Source organism: Artemia franciscana, chromosome 3, assembly GCF_032884065.1.
Source record: "Artemia franciscana chromosome 3, ASM3288406v1, whole genome shotgun sequence".
Taxonomy (NCBI): domain Eukaryota; kingdom Metazoa; phylum Arthropoda; class Branchiopoda; order Anostraca; family Artemiidae; genus Artemia; species Artemia franciscana.
The window spans coordinates 26,277,545-26,299,177 of NC_088865.1; the positions used below are offsets into that span (position 1 = coordinate 26,277,545).

The following is a 21,633-nucleotide window of genomic DNA, read 5'->3' on the forward strand; positions in this document are numbered from 1 at the left end:
GTTAAAGATTTCTGAGTTGATAGAGGGGCTATTGTGGTATTGGCCTCTTACGTTCGTTTATACAAATATGTGGGGTTAAACGTGAAGAAGAGCTTCTGACTCGCTTGGTTCATGTTTTAACCACAGGGCTGCGTTAGGTTCTGAAAAACAGATACATGTACTAAGGAAATATCTGCATGCCGGCTTTCAATAAAGGCCTGGCACTACTAGACCACCAGGGAATACCTGGGATGAGTCAATAAAATCAGACTGTCTTAGTCAGAAAAAATTCAGTCAGCAGATTCCCAATTCCTAGAATATGGCTTATGATTTTACGTACAGTTTACCTAATCTGGAAAATCAGAAGCAAAAAGACCCTGAATTGAAAAAATCTGGGTAGTGAAGCGGTAAGATTTTTTTTTTAGTCTTGTTCTCATGATTTCATGACTTTTAATTCTCCCCTATGTCTTGCCCAAAGCTTGGAAGTAACTTTTTTCCAAAATAAACCATACTGAAGCCGACCTTCAACCGAATACACCATCCACAGAGAAAAGTTACTTTTTTTAATTCCTTTTTTCCCGGGAGATTTTCGACTTAGTCTCATAGTTTTTGTCACTTCATGGCGTGAAAACTGCTGGTAGAAATAGATAAGTTGTAAGTTCTGCAGTTTGACCAACCGTATGGAAAGCGTCTGAATCAGCGGCCCGTAATTTGATTATATATGTTTGTAGGGAGTTTTACCAACCATCTGAATTGACCACGCAGCATGCGGCTCGCTTGAGTGTGAGTGAAAACCAGCCAAAAGGATGTAGAAGCCATACGTCTGAAACTTACGATGAAAACTTGAGACAGTTTCTCTTCTTTCAGCACGCTGACAACCAGTGATCTTCAGCTAGCTGCCGAAAGTATGGATTTTTTGCTGCTCCTTTATATTGGGCTTCGATTTCTCTTATTAAAAAAGTCTGCAACTGAATCACTCGACTCCCTGCTTTTAAATTTTGTTTTTTTTTGTTGCAAGGGTTTTTACTTACGAATCAGTAAATGAGCTTACTTATTACCTTTTATGTATTTTAAACCCAATCCGAAGTTTTTTCTATTTCCCCTATTTTTTCCACCATTCCCACACGTTTCAAAATAACCCTGTATTTCTTCAAACGCTCCAGATTTGATAAAAACTAATCGCCAGAAGTTCAACTCTGCGTGCACTATGTTAATCCTGTCATGTGATCTGTCTGATCCAATCATGAGTTTTATAACTGCTCTTAATTGTTTTGATAGTCTTTTCCATTCAAGCCGTTGCGTTGAAAATCTGTTAGGATTATTTTTTGAACTTCGTTGGGTGTGTACCAGCCAAAGGAGGGAAATTATTAAAAACGATAAAATGGAAAGTCCGGTTCTTGATTAAAATATCCGGGAGAGGAATGGCGGAAGGAGGGGGGGGGCATTTTTAGGCAACGGGAAGGGCTGAGAAGCCTTCAGAATGACTTGAACAAAAAAGTAGCATGGGCTTGATATTAGAAATATATATATATATATATATATATATATATATATATATATATATATATATATATATATATATATATATATATATATATATATATATATATATAGAATAAGTACTTGAAGTAGTATTTAAAGTACTACTTAAGTAAAAATTTTGCCGAGTACATGGTAAGAATTTGAGGAGTACTTATTATTTGATAGTTAAGTAAAAAAAAAAATGAATATTTAATACTTGATACTTAACTAAAAATTTAGAGTACTTGCTGCAGGACCGCCTCCAATACATGGGTCGATCAAGAAAAGCATAATTATATTTATTATATATAAAGTAACAGATTTGAAAAATTTATTATCCATGTTACTCAGAGGTACACAAAGCCAACAGTTTTGCGACAAGGGTACTTTTTTCTTTAAAGGAGAGTCCACTGGGAAATTTTGTTAAGTTCTTCTTTGAAACCCATCTGACTGATCTTAGTACCGTCCTCCCATTCTTCTCCAGTTCTGCAAAAGTATGAATCCTACCGATATTTTATGTTTTCAGCCTTATTCAGCTTATTTCTTGACCCTAATGGTTGCTAAACAATAGTATAAGTATAGTAGACTTAGTGGCAACATTATATTAGATTTTCAAAAATTTTTGTGGCAGGTCAAGAATCCGTATTATATTCCAACTGCTTCGTCAGACTATTCCACTTAACATTTTAATTGTATATGCTTTGTGATCCTTATAATTCGACAAATCATTGAGAGAAAACTTAGCTACCAACTAACCTTTAAATTCAGCACCGTTTTCAGTATTCTTTCCGATACTTCGCTTGACTCCATCCAGTTTAACCACACTAATGTTCAAAATTGGCGGATTCAGTTTCATTTGTTCAGTAGGAGCATAATTAACATAAAATTCAAAATCTTCCGTATGCTTGTTGAATGTCAAGATCTTCTTCTGTGGATAAGGATTCAAAAATGAATACAATGTTCTTTTAACCGCCTTTCCTTTCTTATCCTCATCCACTTGACGCTCAAAGTCTACTTCAATAGGTACCATTATTGAATCCTTAATTACAAATTTCTTGACCTTGAAACCTGTGCTTAAATCTGCTGCGCGGTAAACAGCCCCAAGAGCACATGCTTCATCAGCATTAATATTCTTGCTCAATTCACGGCCAGTGATTTCATTCAAGCGTGCTTGCACTGCGGGCATCCGAGTATTTCCTCCAACTAAAATTATTTGTTCAATTCTATCCAGAGTAAGGCCAGATGTTTCCAGAGCTTGCAGAAGGGGTCCTTGCAATCTATCTAATAGATCAGCTGACAGTTCTTCAAGTTGAGTTCGTGTCACCTTGAATGGAACAAATGAAAGTTAAAACCAAAAGATCAAAAACTATTTAAGTAGCAAAAGCCTAGAACGAAATTATATATATATATATATATATATATATATATATATATATATATATATATATATATATATATATATATATATATATATATATAATATATATATATATATATATATACATATATATATATACATATATATATGTATATATATATATATATATATATATATATATATATATATATATATATATATATATATATATATATATATATATATATATATATATATATATATATATATATATATACATATATATATATACATATATATATGTATATATATATATATATATATATATATATATATATATATATATATATATATATATATATGTATGTATATATATATATACATATATATATATAAAGTCTCTCTAATAGATCAACTGACCATTCTTTTCAAACTTTCAACAATTTTGTTTTCAAACTTTGGTAAAACCGAAATTCAATCTGTACAATTACCAAAAGCCTGATCAAAAGTAATATAGCGAATTGTCAGACATTAGATTATCGCCCAAAGGTACAAATTTTTAAACGAATAGGGGTACAGCAGATACTAAAACCTGAAATCTGAATTACCGTCGCACGATGCACGGTTTCGAGGCATGTCAGGTTTTTAAATTAAAATCAAATTGCCATCAAACCAAGACTAACTGGAGAAAAAATCAAGACAGCTAGTCTGAATGAGAGGCCAAAATGAGTTCGTTTCACCTCTAATACTACTATTACTACTAACAACTCACTGCAGCACATAGCCATCAGAGGCCAACACAGCTACGTACGCTCCTCCTCCATCCCAATCTATCCAAAGCCTCCCTCGTTACAACTTTTTGGGAAGTTCTCATTTCCTTTAAATCTTTCTTTATGACTTCCTCCCACCCCAGATGAGGACGACATGCTTTCCGTGTAGCCCTAGACGGTTGGCCGAAAAGGACAAACTTCGGCATTCTGTCATCCTTCATCCGGAGAACGTGGCCTAGCCATTTCAACTTTTCTTCCGTTATAGCCCTAGAAAACGGGATTGAGCCAAATTTTTCGTACAACCTACTGTTTGAAATACGATCAGTCAGCCGGGTACCCAGAACAATCCGTAGGCAATGTCTCTGGAAAACATATACTAAATCTTCATTCGCTTTTGGAATGCCCATATTTCAGAACCATATTTCACCACTGTTATCACTGCACCTTCCAATATTCTAATCTAGGTTTGCAGATTTATCTTCCTATTCTTTAACTGCGAAACAAAAACCCGACCCTTGGCTATTATACTTTTAACATCTCCACTGCTACTACCGTCTTTACAAATTATACCTCCAAGGTAAGTGCAGCTGCCAACCTAATCAATCATTTCGTTGCCCAACGTCACCTTTTCGTCTTCATTTATTTCTAGCCTTAGTGACTTAGTCTTCTTAGCATTAATTTTGAAGCCTACTTTAGCCCCCTGAACTCGCAAAACCTCTAAAACTTCATTCATTTTGCTCACAGTTTCATCTAGTATATTTAAATCATCAGCACCATCAAAATCCAGGAGAGCTTTCCCTCCCCATTTAATTCCGTGGTCTCCCATTGCCTTTATTGTGTTTCTTAATTTGGTTTCCATTATGGAAATGGTATATAAAATAAAAATAAAGGGGGATAGAACACAACTTTAACTTCTGATTTAATACAAAACCAGCTGCTAACCTCATTTGCTACATGAGCTGCGGCAGCATTATTCTCTTACATAGCACTAATAACTTAAATATATTTATCTGGTATTCTATATAAGGATAACACCTTTGCTAAAGCTCTTCTATAAGCAGAATTGAATGCTTACTCATAATCAATAAGGTTTGCAGTCTTACAATCGCATGAATACCATGTCAAATTATGGGCCATTTTATGATCAGACACCGTATTGGTTATAACTAGATCGTTATATCTACAAAATTTCAAAAGTCTGTAGCCGTTCCAGTTTTCTTTTCCTACACCAAATTTGCTTAGGCTAGGATGCCATCTATCCCTATTTCTACCGACCTAGGCGTTAAAATATCCAGGTAAAAACACCATATTTCTACCTGGGACCCTGTCTATTTGCTCCTGTAACTGTAAGTAAAATTCATCTGAGTCACTACTAACTCCGTCAGTTGGTTCAACAGGGGCATATACTGCTATAACTGATACCCTGAACTTTTTAGTCATAAAATGAGCAATTATTATTCTATTATTAATACCTTCCCAGCCTAAACAAGACTTAGCAGCTTCCTTATTCATCATGAGCCCTAATACCTGTCTATGTACCCTATCCTTCCTACCTGAGTAAACAAACTCTATGTCACCCAATTTCTTGCTTCCTAACCCTGGGATATGAGTTTCTGAAACTCCTAATAAATCCAGTTCAAGCCGTCTGAATTCGTCAGTCAAAATATCGAGACGAGACCTACCAACTCTAAATAAAATTGAAACATTTCTTGCTTACGTTACAGCCTTGGCAACTCCTCCAACCCATAAGAACTACCTTTCCGCCTCTTCCCATGGGCCAGAAAAACAGCTTGGATCCTCAATGAGCAAGTACTGCCCAGTTAAACCCTGAATGAAAACCAGTGACAATAAGTTTGAAGATAACTGGAGACAGAGCTTATTTATTCTTTTTTATTTCTAGTAATAATCGTAACACGGACTCTAAAATCCTTTTTTATTGCCCTTTTAGTAATGAACTTGCTGCATACTCTGACCCTGGCTCCACAGCTACGCAGAGTTGATGCCCGAGCCAGATAATAATTGTCTTATGTCATGTTGATTATTATTTATCTTTACTTCAGTTAGCCTAAGTTGGCTGAAAACCTGTGGGTGTATCGGTTTTTAGTTGGTACTTGTAAATCAAACGGAACACACCAAAGAAGTGAAGTTAATCCTAATGAAATATAACCTTCATTTATATTTCATTATATAACCTGTGGTTTATATATAAACCTTTAGTAAGTATATAAACCTTTGGTTTATATAATAATATAGTTTGAGCTATATATTTGCACGCTAGAAGACGAGGGTGGAATTAAAGTAATTCGACAGGGACCCTAACCTTATACCCCCCCTAAAGTGCAATTATATAGCTCAATTTATACTGGCCCAACGCATTGTGTCACCGGTCCCTTGGTTTTATGGCTATGAAAACGATTTTCGAGATCTAATCTAAGGGTAATTCTTGAGCGTGTTTCGCTTAATTATAAAAAAACCTTGAGTATTCTTTCCCCTCTTTAATTTAATACATTTTTGTGAGTTAGGATTACTACTTTGTTGAGTTAGTATCTTACAACGGAAAGATTTTACAGTATTTCAAAAACTCTATCTATCATTCTGCCTTTTTGAAGATTACACTAGCAAATAAAAAATGTTCTTACTAATTGTTTAAAGTCTTTTTCGTCTAAAAGACCTTCTATTTGTGCATAATGTTCAGCATTTGCGCTCAAGACATTTTTCACACGCCCAGCCTCTTTGAAGAGCTTTGCAAAAGCTCGAGGATTCTTCATTACGTCATTTTCAGTCTTTTCCATCTCATTGAACGCATTTGCCAAATATAACTGAAGTCTTCTCTGGATTTCAGATCCTCCAAGGGTTCGATCAAATCCCACGCCAACAACAGCCAGTTGGGGATTCGTCTCAGAGTACCTACAAATCGTGATATTTCAGGCAGTGGTTATCGTATTGAAAAGGTGATTTTTAAGAGAAAAAAATGTATATGTACTTATCCTTGGGGTCTCGTCGGCCCAGGTAACTAGGACTCAACCCATTTGAGCCACCAAGAATTTTTTGAATTCTTATAAATATTCCAGAGTTTCTAACTGGATTAGAAACTTTAACTTTCACTTATTGGCTTAGTATCGTTAAAATAAGTAAAAATCAACTCAAAAAGCTAAAACTTAATATTTTGTTTCGATTCCTCAATCATAGGCAGTGCTATCCTAAATAAAGAGCGATGTGGACACAATGTATTATTGTTATTTTTTTGGTTTTAGACCAGGGCACTTTGTATCGAAGGAGTTGTTGTAGAAACTTCGAAAAAGACTCATTCGATTGGAAACTGAAAGGGCTAGTACCCTTTTTAATAGTCGAAAGTGATTCGAGGGCAACTAACAACCCTCCAATGCCCTGCATTTCCGCAAACACATCCAATAAAAATTTTGAGATAGCCATTTTGTTCAACGTAGTTGAAAGATCCAGAAACTATGTCTTTGAGGATAACAACCCCCCACAACCCTCAGGGCAAGGGTTGTAAGTTATGCCCTAGGAGCATATAAGGTTTATTTAAAAAGGGTGATCGTATAAACTTCGGTGGGGATTCATTGGATTGGTAATCAAAAGTTATTGCGCACTTTTTAAGATTCGGAGTAATCAAAGGGTAGACACCACACCTCGTATTTTCCCTAAATACAATAATTTCTACAATAGAAATTATAGAAAGTTTGATATGGCCATTTGCTGTTGTAGAACCTTCGAAAAAGGATCATTCGATTGGAAATTGAAGGGGCTATTGCCACTAAAGCTTAGACTACTACAATTAATTCCGCAGCAACTACTACTACTATCTAAACTAAGGTTATTAAGGCGATAAATTTGGGATATATAGAAACGGTATGAAACTAAATAGTGACTCACTATGCCCACACAACTTGTCAAGTGGACGCATCAGAAATGTTTCAGGATGGTTGATGGTATGTATCAAGCTGAAACTTTCAGCGTGTGTTTTACACGCTGATGGGGATGTTGAAGAAACCAAATGTACAATGCGCATATTGCTACAAATGCTGCTACCGCCATTGTTACTGTGCGAGCTAAGGATATTAAGCTGAAGCTTTTAAGGAATATTTAGGCGGATGTTGAACTAAATCAATACAGACTATGAGCATGTTGAGTTTCAAACAGGTGAAAAAGCAATATCCGAAGAACAACTTATACTATTGAGTCAGACCTTCAAGAGAAAGTTGTGAGGGATTTTGAACTAGCCAGAATGCACTGGATGTATACTTTTAATGCTACCATTACAGTTGATGTAACTAATAAGTCTAAAGGTATTAAGACGAAACTGTTAGCGAACATTTAAGAGTTTCAATTAAAGGAAAAACTGTATGCATGCAGGTTTCTAAAAGTTCGTATAAGTAATATCATAGGCAGCACCACTTTATAATAGCTAGAAATATCAGTGAAACATTAAAAGGAGCTAATTCAATTCACAATTAAAAGTTCTGGTGTCCTTTTTAAGAGTAACAAGAGATTGGAGGGCAAACAGCCCTTCCTTCTCCAAACATAACCAGTCAGAACTTTGAGACAGTAATTTTGTTCAGCATAGTAGAACGGTCCAGCAACTAAGTGTTTAGGGATAATAGTCTTGTCAACACCCCCCTCCATTATACAATTGGCCCATTATGCTTTAAAACTAAATGTTTTGTTTAAAATAAATAAAAAAAAACTTTGTGTTTACTGTTGCCAATAGGACACCTCAGCAATAAATCGAGAGCATAGATAGAATCTTTTGGGAGTGATATAAAGATTTATTATTTGTTAACTTCAGAAGCTATAAAATCAAATTAAAAAATACTGTTTGTCAGGATTAAAAATTGTTGAAAAAGTTTCTCCAACATACAAATAGCCAACACCAATACTGTGGATTCTTATAGAAAAATATAATGAAAAGATATAAAACATTATTTTTTCCATGAAAAAAACTATGTCAATAAAAAACAAATAGAAATTAATTAAAAACTTTTCCCACAAAACAATTTTTCAAAAAAAAGTTAAGAGCTTCATTCAGCCAAAAATGAGCAAAAATAATGTCAATTAATCCTCCAAGTGTAAAGGCACCCGCATAGGCAAATAAAAAATAGGCAAAATAATAAAAGACTATAAATAGTAATATTCCTATGCTCACAAACATTTAGATGGGGTACCGACATATGTACAAGCATAAAACACATTTAAATCCTTTTTTTTCAGTATAAGTCCAACTTTTCAATATATTTGCCACTCTCCCGACGTACTATCCAATATATTTACCAACTATCAAATATATTGGAAAATTTTCCATTATAATGGAAGAACTGAGAGTGCTGAACCTGAAAGAACCTCAACACAACTATTCCATTTTAATTCAAACTACCAAATCACTATCAATAAATAAATGAAACTCAAAACAAACACAAATTACAATAAATAGCCAAGTTAAATTCATAATAAGCAAAAACTAAAATGAGTAGGGCTGATTAACCCCCATGCCTTCTCAAGACCAGAACACAATTTGCGCTGTACTGAAATCAAAATATGTTTGAAATTTTTTTCACTTTTCTTACTTTCATAAAAAAAATTTATCAAAACTTTAAAGGAATGAATATCAGTATATGTCAATTAGACTGGCAATTTACGGTCATTTATTTATTTGTTTTTCTTTTTTTTTCTTAGTAAGCTTTCTTTTAAGAAAGATTTTTTTCTTCTTTGTTTTTTCAATTATGCTTTCTTTTGCTATTTAAAAAGTCCAGAGGAAATGGAAAGACTCGTTGGCAGCCTCCTTAAATTTTCGAGAATATCTGCCCCAATACAATCACCAAAGAAGAAAACAAAAACAAAAAAGCCAAATTATTCCGGGCTAAAATAAAGCATAAAGAGCCAGTGCCAGGTTCATATTTTTTTAAAGGGAAAGGGAACGGTTGCCTAGAATTTAGATGACTTTTTTCCTTTCTCGAGAGATGTGCAGACTTGTATTTTGATGAGAATTATATTCAATATTATTTTTTTCTCAACGCATTCGTATGAATTTAAGAAACCACTGCAAAAAAGGAAACTGCATTGAGGAAATGGGTCGGGGGAGGGGCAGCATCACCAGATCTACCAATGTGAAGAACAAGAGATTTTTGGGTGAGTTGCTAATATTTAGAGCAATCTATCCGTGCTATAATCATTACCTGTAGTATGTACGTGGTTTCTATGTATTTTAAGTTTGAACGTCAGCTTTTACTCTTATGAGAAAAGTCTTGTTCAGCATGTTTTACATTTCAATGAAATTAATTTTTCTTTTGGTTTTGATGAATGTCCACATATTGTACTGTCCCTCGTATTCACCCCCATAAATTGATCCAAAAGGAGGCGTTCTACCCCTCCCCAACAGAAAAAGGGGCCTATTAATCTATAATAGAAAAGGGGTTATTATGTCAATCATTCTATTTATCTGCCTCAACCTTCCCAATAATGTTCCTTGATATAAACTACTTCGTCCGTAAAAGAGCCACATATCAACTGAATTACTAACAATAGAGTCTCAAGCGGCTTAAAGCTAAAAATCACTTTGTAGTATTAGAATCTACCATCCCCAGTCCTCTTCAACTTTCCATACCATTTGTGCTTAGACTCTAGTAGATAGGAAACTCGTCTCACTTCAAGGCAGACACCTAGGCAGAGAACACGGTCTAGAAGCCCCCTTACCACCGTGCAAAAAATGGGGTAGCATAGCAGCAATGCTACTTGGCTGTTTTCATGGTCTAGTAAATTTGTTGGAGATTTTAAAATTCTGTCAGATTCTATTAGTGGCAACCTTGGAACCTTTTTCATACCTGCCCTTTCCCCTCAAGGTAATTTTTTTCTGTCTTATCCTCTTCTCATGATATAGTTTCTCATCTAATTTCTGAGTACTTTTTAATTTACCCCTACTCCCAAAAAAATTCCAGCACACAAGTTTACTTCAGGGCAATCCTTTCAAGGTTTTCAGAGCCACACAGTTTTTAATATTGTTTACGGACGATAAATGGCAACTTAGCTACTTACAAGAATCAGTGAGATGTACTATATGGATATGGTCGTTGGTATCATATTTCTTCATTCAATTTGGACCAACAATTTCTTTCACCCCTTTCCTCAGACTTCTCATCTACTATCGTATTTACTTTAAACTTAATTCAAGGGGAAAAGTGCACATGAAAAGCTGGTGAAACATCTTAAATAAAATAGATAATATTGAAACCTCACCCTCTTTCTTTTGTTTTTGCTGTCTGATAAGCGATAACAGTTGCAACTGTACTAGAAGCCCCCATATCGTAGAACAAAAAGTATCTGGCAGTGTCGTTCCACTCTTTGCTTCTGAATATGCCAAAGTTTAGGCCAATTGCTGCATTTGTGTTTACTAGCTATAAAAATAATTAAAAAAATAAAAAAAAATAAAACACAACTAATGAAATAATAATGCGAAGAAATATAGACGAGCTGTAATAATTAAGCAGTAAAAGATTTTTTAGTTTGATTGTTAGTTTCTTTTCTGGGCCTTCACAAAGGGCAAAGATGTCTGGTTTAGCATCTTAAGCACTGTCCATTGGATATGATGTGCCACAAGGGCTTATTTTGGACTCTGTTTTATTTTACATTTAGGGAATTGATTTTCCTTCATCTTTTCATTAAGGCAAATTTTTCCCCCGAGCATATCTATTTAGACGGGTTCTAACAAGATCGCTATCAACTACAATAAGTCTAATTTATTCGTTTTTGGTTGTCCGGAAATTGTTATCCATAGATATTTTCAGGAGTAGCTGGTGGTCAGTCGATACAGAGAGAGTTAAACGTCTGGTGTTATTGTAGATGAAACACTATCACTTGCGGAACATACTGAGAAAGTTACTACTATTTTAGCTAGAAATACAAGCATGCTTCAAAAACTTCAAACTTTTTTTCTTCAAAGAATATTTTCCACATACTGAAGAATATAATCCACATATTATATTTTAGTTCAGTCTACCCATATATTTTGTATTGCATTTCAATATGTTTTGACGGACTTGTGGTAGTTCAATACGGACTTTCTCCTCAATCCTTTACCCGGTCTCTTATGTTTTTTTGAAAAGAATGGTAGGTATTTTAAATTAAGGTATGTTTTAATTGTTTTTAAGTAAGATGAAGTGTTGTTTAGTTTTTTAGGTCATTTGCTTTTTCCTCTTTTCCTTTTTTCACATTATACTCCGTTTTTCATGTGTATTACAACGGGTTATAAATAAATTCAATTCAATGTTATTAGAATAATAGCTAATATTTACCCCTTTCAAGTCGAGTCGTGAGGCTTGCGTTAAGTTGAAAATACTTCTTGGGCTGGTCCCCACAACCATTTTACTGGTGTTTTCATGTATCATTGCGGTGTAGGTAAGCCCACTCCTTATTCAGGGTTATTCATGCTTGTTAGTGATGTTCCATTGTACAAGGTCAATGAATAAGATGTTAACAATTTAGTTACGTCAGGATTTTCTTTGTTTGATAGAAGGGCCAAGTTATGAAATTCGTTAGGCAAGACAATTTGAAAAAGTTCTGTTTTAATTGAATTTAAAGTGTTGTCAAAAAATGAATTGTTTTTTTTTTCAGTACGATTTTGAGGATTAGTTTGATTGATCTTAAAATTGGTACAATAGTAATTAGACTACGGTCATTATTTTTTTGTCTTTCAATATTGTTTACTATATTTATAGAAATATAGTAAACAATATTTTTTTTTTGTGGATTTATTTGCCTCTTTCTCCTCAACTTAATGTCCTCATATTTGGAAAGTATATGGTTTGTGTTTTTTTTCAGTTTCAGGAGATTCCTAAGTAAGAAACTAGCATGCATAGGTTTACAAAATCGAAGCTAATTTTAAATTCAGCAGCAACTAACAATATTAAAATCACTAGTGTTAGTTGAGTAAAGAAAACAATTGTCTTGGTTTTAACAGGAGCAAAAACTATGCCTGACAAAACAATACCCCTTTCCCGAAACGGTTTATTAGATTCCCCAACGGGGCACGTAAAGCTGAAACAAAATCATCTGGACATGAAAAAATTCCAAGCAAGAATCCTGGTAATGCCACTATAATTCTTATATTTCTATATAGCCACATTCTTAAACAAAACCTCCTAAAGAATAATGCCAAAAGTTGACAATAACGTCTCAGCAATAAACACAAATGTCACAGATACAGCAAAAAATTTTTACACACCTGAAGCACTTTGAGTTCACCAATGGCAGCAGCCTTCATCATAGCTCTTCTTTCAGCTTGATCGAAGTACGGCGGAACAGTAATAACTGCTTCTCTAATTGGTACTTGCTGAGAAAACATTTCTGCATAGTCACGAGCTTTGGCAAGAATTTGGCCGACTAATTCCTCTACTGTAAACAATTCTCCGGATTCGTGTTTGAACATCACAGTTTGGCGTTCTGCATGAGGTACGATCTCGTGATATGGAAACATTTCCTTAAGAGACAAAAATCAATACAGTAATTTCAACAAAAAATTAAATTTATTCTCCTTCTGAAGTTTATTTGAAAAGTAGACTATAGCTTAAAATTATAAAACTGAGTCAAATTTGAAAAGCAAAAGGGAAAACAACTAAACCCATACCAACTAAAATGTAGCTTTAAATTATCGTTTTCATATCAGTAGATCAAGGGTGCCTTCCTAGGGGCAACCTAGTGAAGCACGAACCCTAGTCTATAGTAACCGAAAATTTGTAAGCATAATTTAAAAAAAACTGTCTACTGCGGAAGAATGAGAAAAGACTTTAGAAGATTTCCAGTTAGGAGAAGAGCAGTAGCCAAACTCTCGTGTGCAGTAATTTCTGTTTGTTTTGGGCTTTAATTATTCTTTGAAAGTTATTTCCGCTCATCTTTAGTTTTAATGAGGTTCTTTACTTTTCTTTAAAAGCTTCTGTTTTTGGAAAGTTTTTGTTTTATTAATTTCCGTTGGTTCTTTATTGCCAAGTTTTATTATTGGTTAATATAATGAATGTTTCTCCAGTTTTCAGGTTTTCGACTTAAGGATTTAAATACCGGATAGTAATTTAGATTTTTAAGTTGCAGGAGGGGATATGAGCATTCCCTCTGATTACATTCAGCATAATTATTGTATAAATTTCGTTCAATCTGAAATTGAGGTTTGGAACGGTTCTTGAACTAAGATTCAACATTAATTTATATATAATATGATTGAGAAAATCCTCCCGGGAGAAAGTTAAAATCGTGTGAAAGTTGCCATTCTTACAACCTGGATGCACATAACGTGTTTTAATTGGGTTTCAACGTCCCTCTCCAAATTCCCTGTACGCTCAAACTTAATAACCTACCCTAGCCGTTCTTAAAATATTTCACATGCGCCCTTTTGACAACCTAGATATAAACGGCATATTTTATTATTTGAATATTCGCCTCAAAACTACCTAGAAATTTTGATTTAATACCCTTCTAGATTCTGAGATATTGCACACACTATATGACACCCTGGATACACACACTATCTTTTGTTCAACTTTTAGCTCAACCTCCTCTTCAATTTTCCTTGAAAGTATCAACTAAGCACCATTAGCCGTTCCTAAGAGATTGCAGGTGTGCCCTTTTGACAATTGGAATGCATACAGCGTCTTTTGATTAAGTTCATCATCCCCATCAACATTTTCTGAAAGTTTCGACTCAATGACCTTAACTTCTCCTAATATATTGCAGACATACTATTAATTTTATGCATGTCTTTAGTTTATTTCAACATCCCAATTGATATTTCTTGAAAGTTGCAACTTAAAAATCTTCGCATATCCTGAGATATTGCATATATGCTCTTTTGACAACTGGGATGCCAATAGTGTCTCTAAGTTCAACATCCCCATCAACATGATCTCAAAGTTTTAACTCAATAAGCCTTAACTGTTCTCGAAATTTTGAAGATATGCTGTTTTGTAACCTCAAAATTTCAACTTAATATCAGAAGCCATTCTTGAGATCAACATAGATTCGCCAATATACGTTTCTTTGACAACCTGGATGCCTTTCGTGTCATTTAATTTAGTGCAGCAAACCACTCAACATCCTCAAACATTTTCTAATTAATACCCTTAGCAGTTCCTGAGATACTACAAATGCTGCATTTTGAGCACCTGGACGCACGTAAGTCTTTTGATTTAGTTCCACATCCTCCTCAATATTCCCTGAAATTTTCAACTTAAAAACATTTGCCACACCTAAGACATTGCAGATGGTACCTTCAGACAACGTGGATGCACTTAAGGTTTTTTGATTTAGTTCAACAGTAGTAGCCTAATAGTAGCAGCAGTAACAGTCACAGTCATAATAGGTGTAGAAATAGTAAACGCAATCACAAGTAGTTGCAGTTGCAGTCGTTAGCAATCGCAGTAGCAAGTAGTATCGCAGTCGCAAGTAGTCATAGTCTTAAGTAGACGCAGTCACAAACAGTCGCAATTAGTCACAGTCGCAATAGCAAGTAATCCCCATTGCAGCCGCAGTCACAGTTCCAAGTAACTGCAGTCGCAAGTAGTCGAATTGGGAGTTGCAGTAGTATTTGTAGTACTAACCCAGACAGTTCCAAGTTAATAACCTTAGCCATTCTTAACATATTGCAGATACGTCATTTTTATAACCTGGATGAACATAGCGTCTTTGATTTAGTTCAATATTCCCTGAAGTTTCACCTTAATACCCTTAGCCTTTTCAGACCCACCGGGATTAAATAGTCCGCCCTTTCTTAAAATATATCTTATATTGAAACAATGGGCAAATGGCATAATTTAGAACCCTTTCCCTAAGGACTATGAGGGTAAGGCGAGGGGGTTGGGTTGCCCTTCCATCACTTTTCTCCATTCCCCTCAATATGCCCTGAAAGTTTCAACTTAATACCCTTAACTGTTCCTGAGACATCGATGATACACCCTTTTGACAACCAGCGTGCAGTTTGTGTGTTTTTGTTTGATAACCCCCCAAAATTTCCTTAATTTTTCCTCTTAATTCCCAAGTCTCTTTGGACACCCAGGATCAAACATACCGCCCTTTCCCAAAAACCAACCTTATATGTGAACAATAGGCACCTTGCATAACACAGAGCTTTTATCCCAGGGACTGAAGGGGGGGGGGTTCATGTCATCCCTAGAGGCATAGTTGCTTGACCTTTAGACTATTTTAAAAAAAATTGCTACCTCAAAATTATCAAATAAGTTTGGGGGAGGACAGCTATATCGGTCATGAGAGGAAAACAAGTTCCTCTATCTGGCACGTACGCAGGAGGGGGGGGGGGCCTTCGCCCCCCCGAAATTTTGTGAAATGTTTAATTTCCCCATGGTTTCTTGGGATTTCTCGCAAAAGTAGGACATTTATTAAGAATCTAGATACATGTGTGAAGCCTTTTTCTGGGGATTTTACAGCATGCAATTATCTGGTCAAGTCACTGCCCAATTATTAACCCATTTTCTGTCTAACTTTTTACCCTATTTGAAGTAATGCTTTCCACAGCAAAATAAAATTATCCTTGATATTAGGGCGTTTATCCCCCCTTTTCAGGATAAAGTACAGCTTTTAATGTATCAATTTTGGAAACTATCATTTTTCATTAAATCTACGTATTTGCAATAAAAGAACTACCCCCACAGCACCCATATTGCATTGTTAACCCTAAAATTTCCCTTTCAGTGGGATATAATAGATTAATCACTGGTTCTAAATCGCTAAGAACACAACCTGAGCCTAAAACGTACTTTGTGGCTTCAGTCTTCTTCCCCCCCCCCCATCCGCTACAATACTACAAATTAAAGTTAATCTGTATTTTCCGATACACGTGCTTTTTGCATTACTAAATAAAAAAGTGCTACTTTATATCTGCTGTTTCGAAGGTTTTGCCCCCCCCCCCCCGAAAGATTCCTGTGTACGTGCCTGTGCTCTATGATCCCTTTCCAACATCCTCCTCAACATGACCTGAAATTTTGAACTTAATACCCTTACACGTTCCTTATTTACTGCAGATGCGTCCCTCTGGTAACATGGATGTCCATAGTGCGCTTTGGTTTAGTACAACCCCCTCAATATTCCCAGAAATTGGACCTCCATACCCTTAGCCTTTAGAATTCACCCAGAGTCAAAAGCTCCCCCTTCAAATTCTATATGTAAACCAAGACAAATTGCATAATTTATAGCTCTTGCTCTGAGGGCTCTGGGGAATCATGTGATTACTGATGGCATAATTATTGGACCTTTTGACAGTCGTGGAAAAATAGCTATCTCAAATATCTAGACCAGTGTTGAGGGGGAATCTTAAGAGGACGAGGAGAGGGGGGCTGATTACTCTCCAATCAATTTTCAATATTACACTCACCATGCTCGGGAAGTTTGAACTTAATATCCTTGGTCGTTCCTGAGATTACTCATATGCCCTTTTGAAACGGAGTATACTCTTAGTGTGCCAGTATTTTGTTCTACATTCCCCACAAAATTTCCTGAAAGTTTTACTTTAATGCCGTAATTGGAGACCCAGAATCACGTACCCATCTCTCTTTCAAAAAAAAAAAAAAAAAAAAAAAAAAAAAAAAAAAAAAAAAAAAAAAAAAAAAAAAAAAAAAAATGTAAACATTGGACAACTTGCATAACATACACTCCTTTGCCCCAGGGACCGTGTGAGGGGGGGGGGGGGGGTCACTGAGCCACGGGCCATTGAGCTCTTTGGGATATTTTTGTTTATAAATGGAAATATATTGATAATAAAAGAAACTTGAACTTGATTTGTATTGAACAAAATGGCTATCTCAAAAATTTTGAGATGATGTGTTTGAGGGGAGGGAAGCTAAAAAGGGAATGGGAGGGAGGCTGGTTGCCCTTCGATTACTTTTGACTCTTAAAAGGGGTATAGAACTTTCAATTTCTGATCAAATGAGCCCCTCCGAAGTTTCTATGAACATCCATTCCAAATGATGTAGCTCAGGAAAAAATAATAAATAAATAATAAATTGGAGCCTTATGGCCTTTCGAAGCCTTTTCACAAGTAGCCTCGATCACAGTCGCAAGCAGTTGCAATCACAGTCGCAGTCGCAATCGAAGCAGTCACGAGTAGTCGTAGTCGAAGTCGCAAGTAGTCCTTGTCACAGTCACAAGTAATCATAGCAGTAGTGGCTCTGAAAATTTCAAGTTAATACACTGAGTCATTCCTAGGGTGTTGCATATACGCCCTTTTGATAACCAGGATGCACATAGTGTCTTTTCATTTATTTCAATATCTCCCCTCAGCATTCCCTGAACTTTTTACCTTAATACCTTAGCCCTTTTGGACACACCCAGGAACGAACATTTTCCCCCTTCCCAATAATAAATCCTGTATGTAAGTCACAGGCAAATTGCGTAATTTACGACTCTTGCCTCGAGGCTATGGGGGGGGGGGCATGGCATTCTTGGAAGCATAGTTTTTCGATCTTTTAACTATTTTGAATGAGATTCGTATTTCAAAAATTCCATCAGTGTTTGGGGGGAGTGGATTTAAAAAGAGCAAGGGGGACTGGTTGTTCTCCAATAGCAATTTCAACATCTCCGTGAACATTCACTAAAAGTTTCAACTTAATACCATCAGCCATCCCTGGGATATTACTGATCCACTCTTTTGACAACCAGCATGCACTTAGCATGTTTTATTTTTTTCAACATCGCCCCCCCTCCGACATTTCCTAAAAACATCAGCTTAAAGCTCTAAGGCTTTTTGGAAACCCGGGAGCAAACGTGCCTCCCTTTTCCAATAATAAACTCTATATTAAACAATGGGCAACTTACTTAACTTACAGCCCTTAACCCAGGGGTTGTTGGGGACCATATCATCTCCAGAGGCATAGTTATTTGACCTTTATACTGTTTTGAACAAGATGGCTATCTCAAAATTCTGATCGGACGTCTTTGGAGCGAGGAGAGTTAAAAAGGGCGTGGGAGGGGGGCAAGTCACCCTCCAATCCCTTTCGATTTTAAAAAAAGGGGACTAGAACTTTAAATTTCAAATCGAATAAATCTGCTTTGAAGTTTATGCGATCACCTTTTCCATATAAAGTGGCTCTAGGGATAAAAAAAATATATAATACATTGAAGCCTTATTGTGTCTTTACTACAATAGGCAACGATAGAGCGTTGCCTCTGATTACAGTCCCCATCTTGAGTAACTTGGAAAATCACTTTTTGGATGGGAGGCAGTGATTTGTCTCCTTTTTTTCATTCTTTTGCTTCGGCTTGTTCTTTCTTTTTAGTCACCACTAGTGGGGCACTGATACACCATCGGGAGGAGTTGGGCTTCAAAGGACTCATTTGAAAGGAAATTGTCATATCTTGTGTCTGCAACCTGATTCCCTGGAATGTCGACACCTTTTTTTATAATAAAGAACCGATTCAAGTCCATAGCAACCGCAAATTTGTGTTTTGATTTTTAAATCAAAACAAGGTTGGTAAAACTGATAACACTAAAATTAAAATATAATTTTTGAATAAAAAAATGCAACCTTTTTTGTAGCAAAGCAATTATTGACAACTTGATTAATTCTTTACTAGGTTCTTATTAAGGAAGATCAAAGAATATTTTCTCCGTGTGATATATATCACTATTCTTAAGAAAATCCTCCTCGGTCCCCATGTCTGTGTATTAAAACATTGCAATGTTGATATTCTTTGAGGTTTTAAATCTTTTTATACAATACGATTTTATATCTTTGATATTCTCTTAAGATATAAAATCCTTTTCTAGCTTTCAAATTTATGAAAAAAAAATCTAATGAACAAAAGGGAACATAGTCTACAGCTTACAATTCAATTTCCTCTTTAGGACACAAGTTACAAATTGCAGCATGACTCAGGTTTCTTGAGAAAGTATGAAGGGGTAGATAAAAAAGGTATATAGGCGTCAGCCTTTATACCTAGTAATGCCAGACATTTTTATTTTCCCCACTCCACCAAACCCCCGTGCACACTGGGTCAGGCTCAAGGAAATTATTTTTTTCTATCCCAATCTGTACATTCTGTACATGTGTAAATTTTGCAAATTCATGACACAAAATTTCAGTAGCTGCTTTATTTTCATTAGGTCCCAATTTCAAAATTTCATTAAGATCCGGCCACTCTTTTGTAAGTTAAAAATACCTCATTTTTTTCTAATTTTTCCGAATTAACCCCCCAGCTCCCTCAAAGAGAGCGGATCCGTTCCGGTTATGTCAATCACGTATTTAGGACTTTTGCTTATTTTCCCCACCAAGTTTCATCCCAATCCCTCAACTCTAAGCGTTTTCCAAGATTTTAGGTTCCTTCCTCCAACTCCCCCTAATGTCACCGGATCCGGTCGGGATTTAAAATAAGACTCTGAGAAACGCTATCCTTCTAAATATCAAATTGCATCAAAATCCGATCAACCGTTCGTAAAATACTCATTTTCTTCTAATTTTTCCGAATTAACCGTCTCCCACTCCCTCCAGATGGTCGAATTGGGGAAATGACTTTTTCTAATTTAATATGGTCTGGTCCCTGATACGCATGCCAACTTTCATCGTTCTAGCTTATCTGGAAGTGCCTAAACTAGCAAAACCAGGACAGCCAGACCAACCGACAGACCGACAGAACTTGCGATATCACTTGGTAGATACCAAGTGCCATAAAAAAAGACACCTATGAGCCATTTTTATGAGTTTTAAGCCTTAGTTTTATGAGCCATTTGAGAGGCCTTCAAATGGCTCATAAAACTCAAAATATTTGAATTACCTTTATTCCCTGCCTATCTACCTTAGTTCTGCCCTAGAATGGATGGATGACAGACTATCTATCAACAAATGAAATGACATGATTTTTATACAATTCTGAAAAAGCCTTATGCCAGCTTTCCCTCTCAGTGAGACTATCTGTCTTGAATTTTTCTCCAATTAGCCATAACTCTCAACTTTTTCATCATAGTCCACAAATTTTATTTTAATTCAGAACATTTAATTTCCCGAGAGAAAAGGAGCTTAACTTGTTGATACTTATTATTTACTCTGTCATTTAAGGTTCACAACACGCTGAGCTTGACAGAAGAAAGCAAACTAACCTGATAGCGCTTAACTGAAGGATGATCAACAGTCTTTCCAAGTAGATCAGTTAGGTGTGTATAGCAATTCTTTGGGAATCTGACACCTACAGTCAAAGCATCCTCTCCAAATGTTCGCTCGCCATTTCTAAAAGATGGCAAAAATAAGTAACTAGTTTAAGTTGTTTTTTCTCACCCAAGTGATGGTTTCTGTCTTTTGTTTTTTATTGGTTACCTGGTTGGACTTTTTCAACTAATTATAATCTTTAAATGTTATTTTGCTTTTAAAACACAAAAAAGCGAAATAAAGCACAAAAAACTCCAACAGAAACATTTCAGAAAGATTCCTGAAAAAAAGGTAAAATTCAGAAGGCTTTTGTTATTAGTGATTTTTTCTCCAACTGGAGTCATTTTTGGATGACAAATACAATTTTCACTATAAGATAATCAATAGAGAGGCTAAAAATAAAAAAAAAACATATTCTTTTTAAGGAATGCAAACAGCAATGCTAAAACTTAAAACCAGCGGAAACCATCTTAAAGATGAGGGGGCTACCTACAAAAACATTAGGTTTTTATAACATTACTCTTTCAAAGCATATTTTCTTGAAACATTGTATAAAAATCAACTTCAGTGCAAAAAGTGAGGACTGAAAAGCCAACAACCCCCTTATATATATATGTTTACTTTTGTTCCAGCTTATAGTCACTATTTCCTTTCATTAAAAAAATAAAATAAAATACTGATGATATGCAATATGTGCATTTCCCATAATGCAAGTGCATCAAAAACAGGACAAAATTGCAGAAAAAAAAATCCTGTCTCTGGGCAAAGCCTCAAGCATCCTACATCCCCCCCCTATAGGTCGTAAAGTGTGAACTTTCCCTTGTATTATGATAATTCATGGCAACTACTCTGAAAAATTGAT

General features: G+C 35.5%; 1 protein-coding gene across 2 annotated transcripts in view; it reads right to left on the reverse strand.

The window, feature by feature from the left end:
* Positions 1–21,633, reverse strand: part of LOC136025087 (hypoxia up-regulated protein 1-like) — a 101,202-nt gene that overhangs the window by 25,439 nt on the left and 54,130 nt on the right. For both annotated transcript variants that reach the window (XM_065700804.1, XM_065700805.1), the window contains exons 3-7: positions 20,726–20,852; positions 12,860–13,114; positions 10,876–11,033; positions 6,267–6,534; positions 2,257–2,824 (exon numbers count right to left, since the gene is read on the reverse strand). In XM_065700804.1, the coding sequence (XP_065556876.1) occupies positions 2,257–2,824; positions 6,267–6,534; positions 10,876–11,033; positions 12,860–13,114; positions 20,726–20,852 (1,376 nt within the window). The remainder of the gene's footprint in view (positions 1–2,256; positions 2,825–6,266; positions 6,535–10,875; positions 11,034–12,859; positions 13,115–20,725; positions 20,853–21,633) is intronic.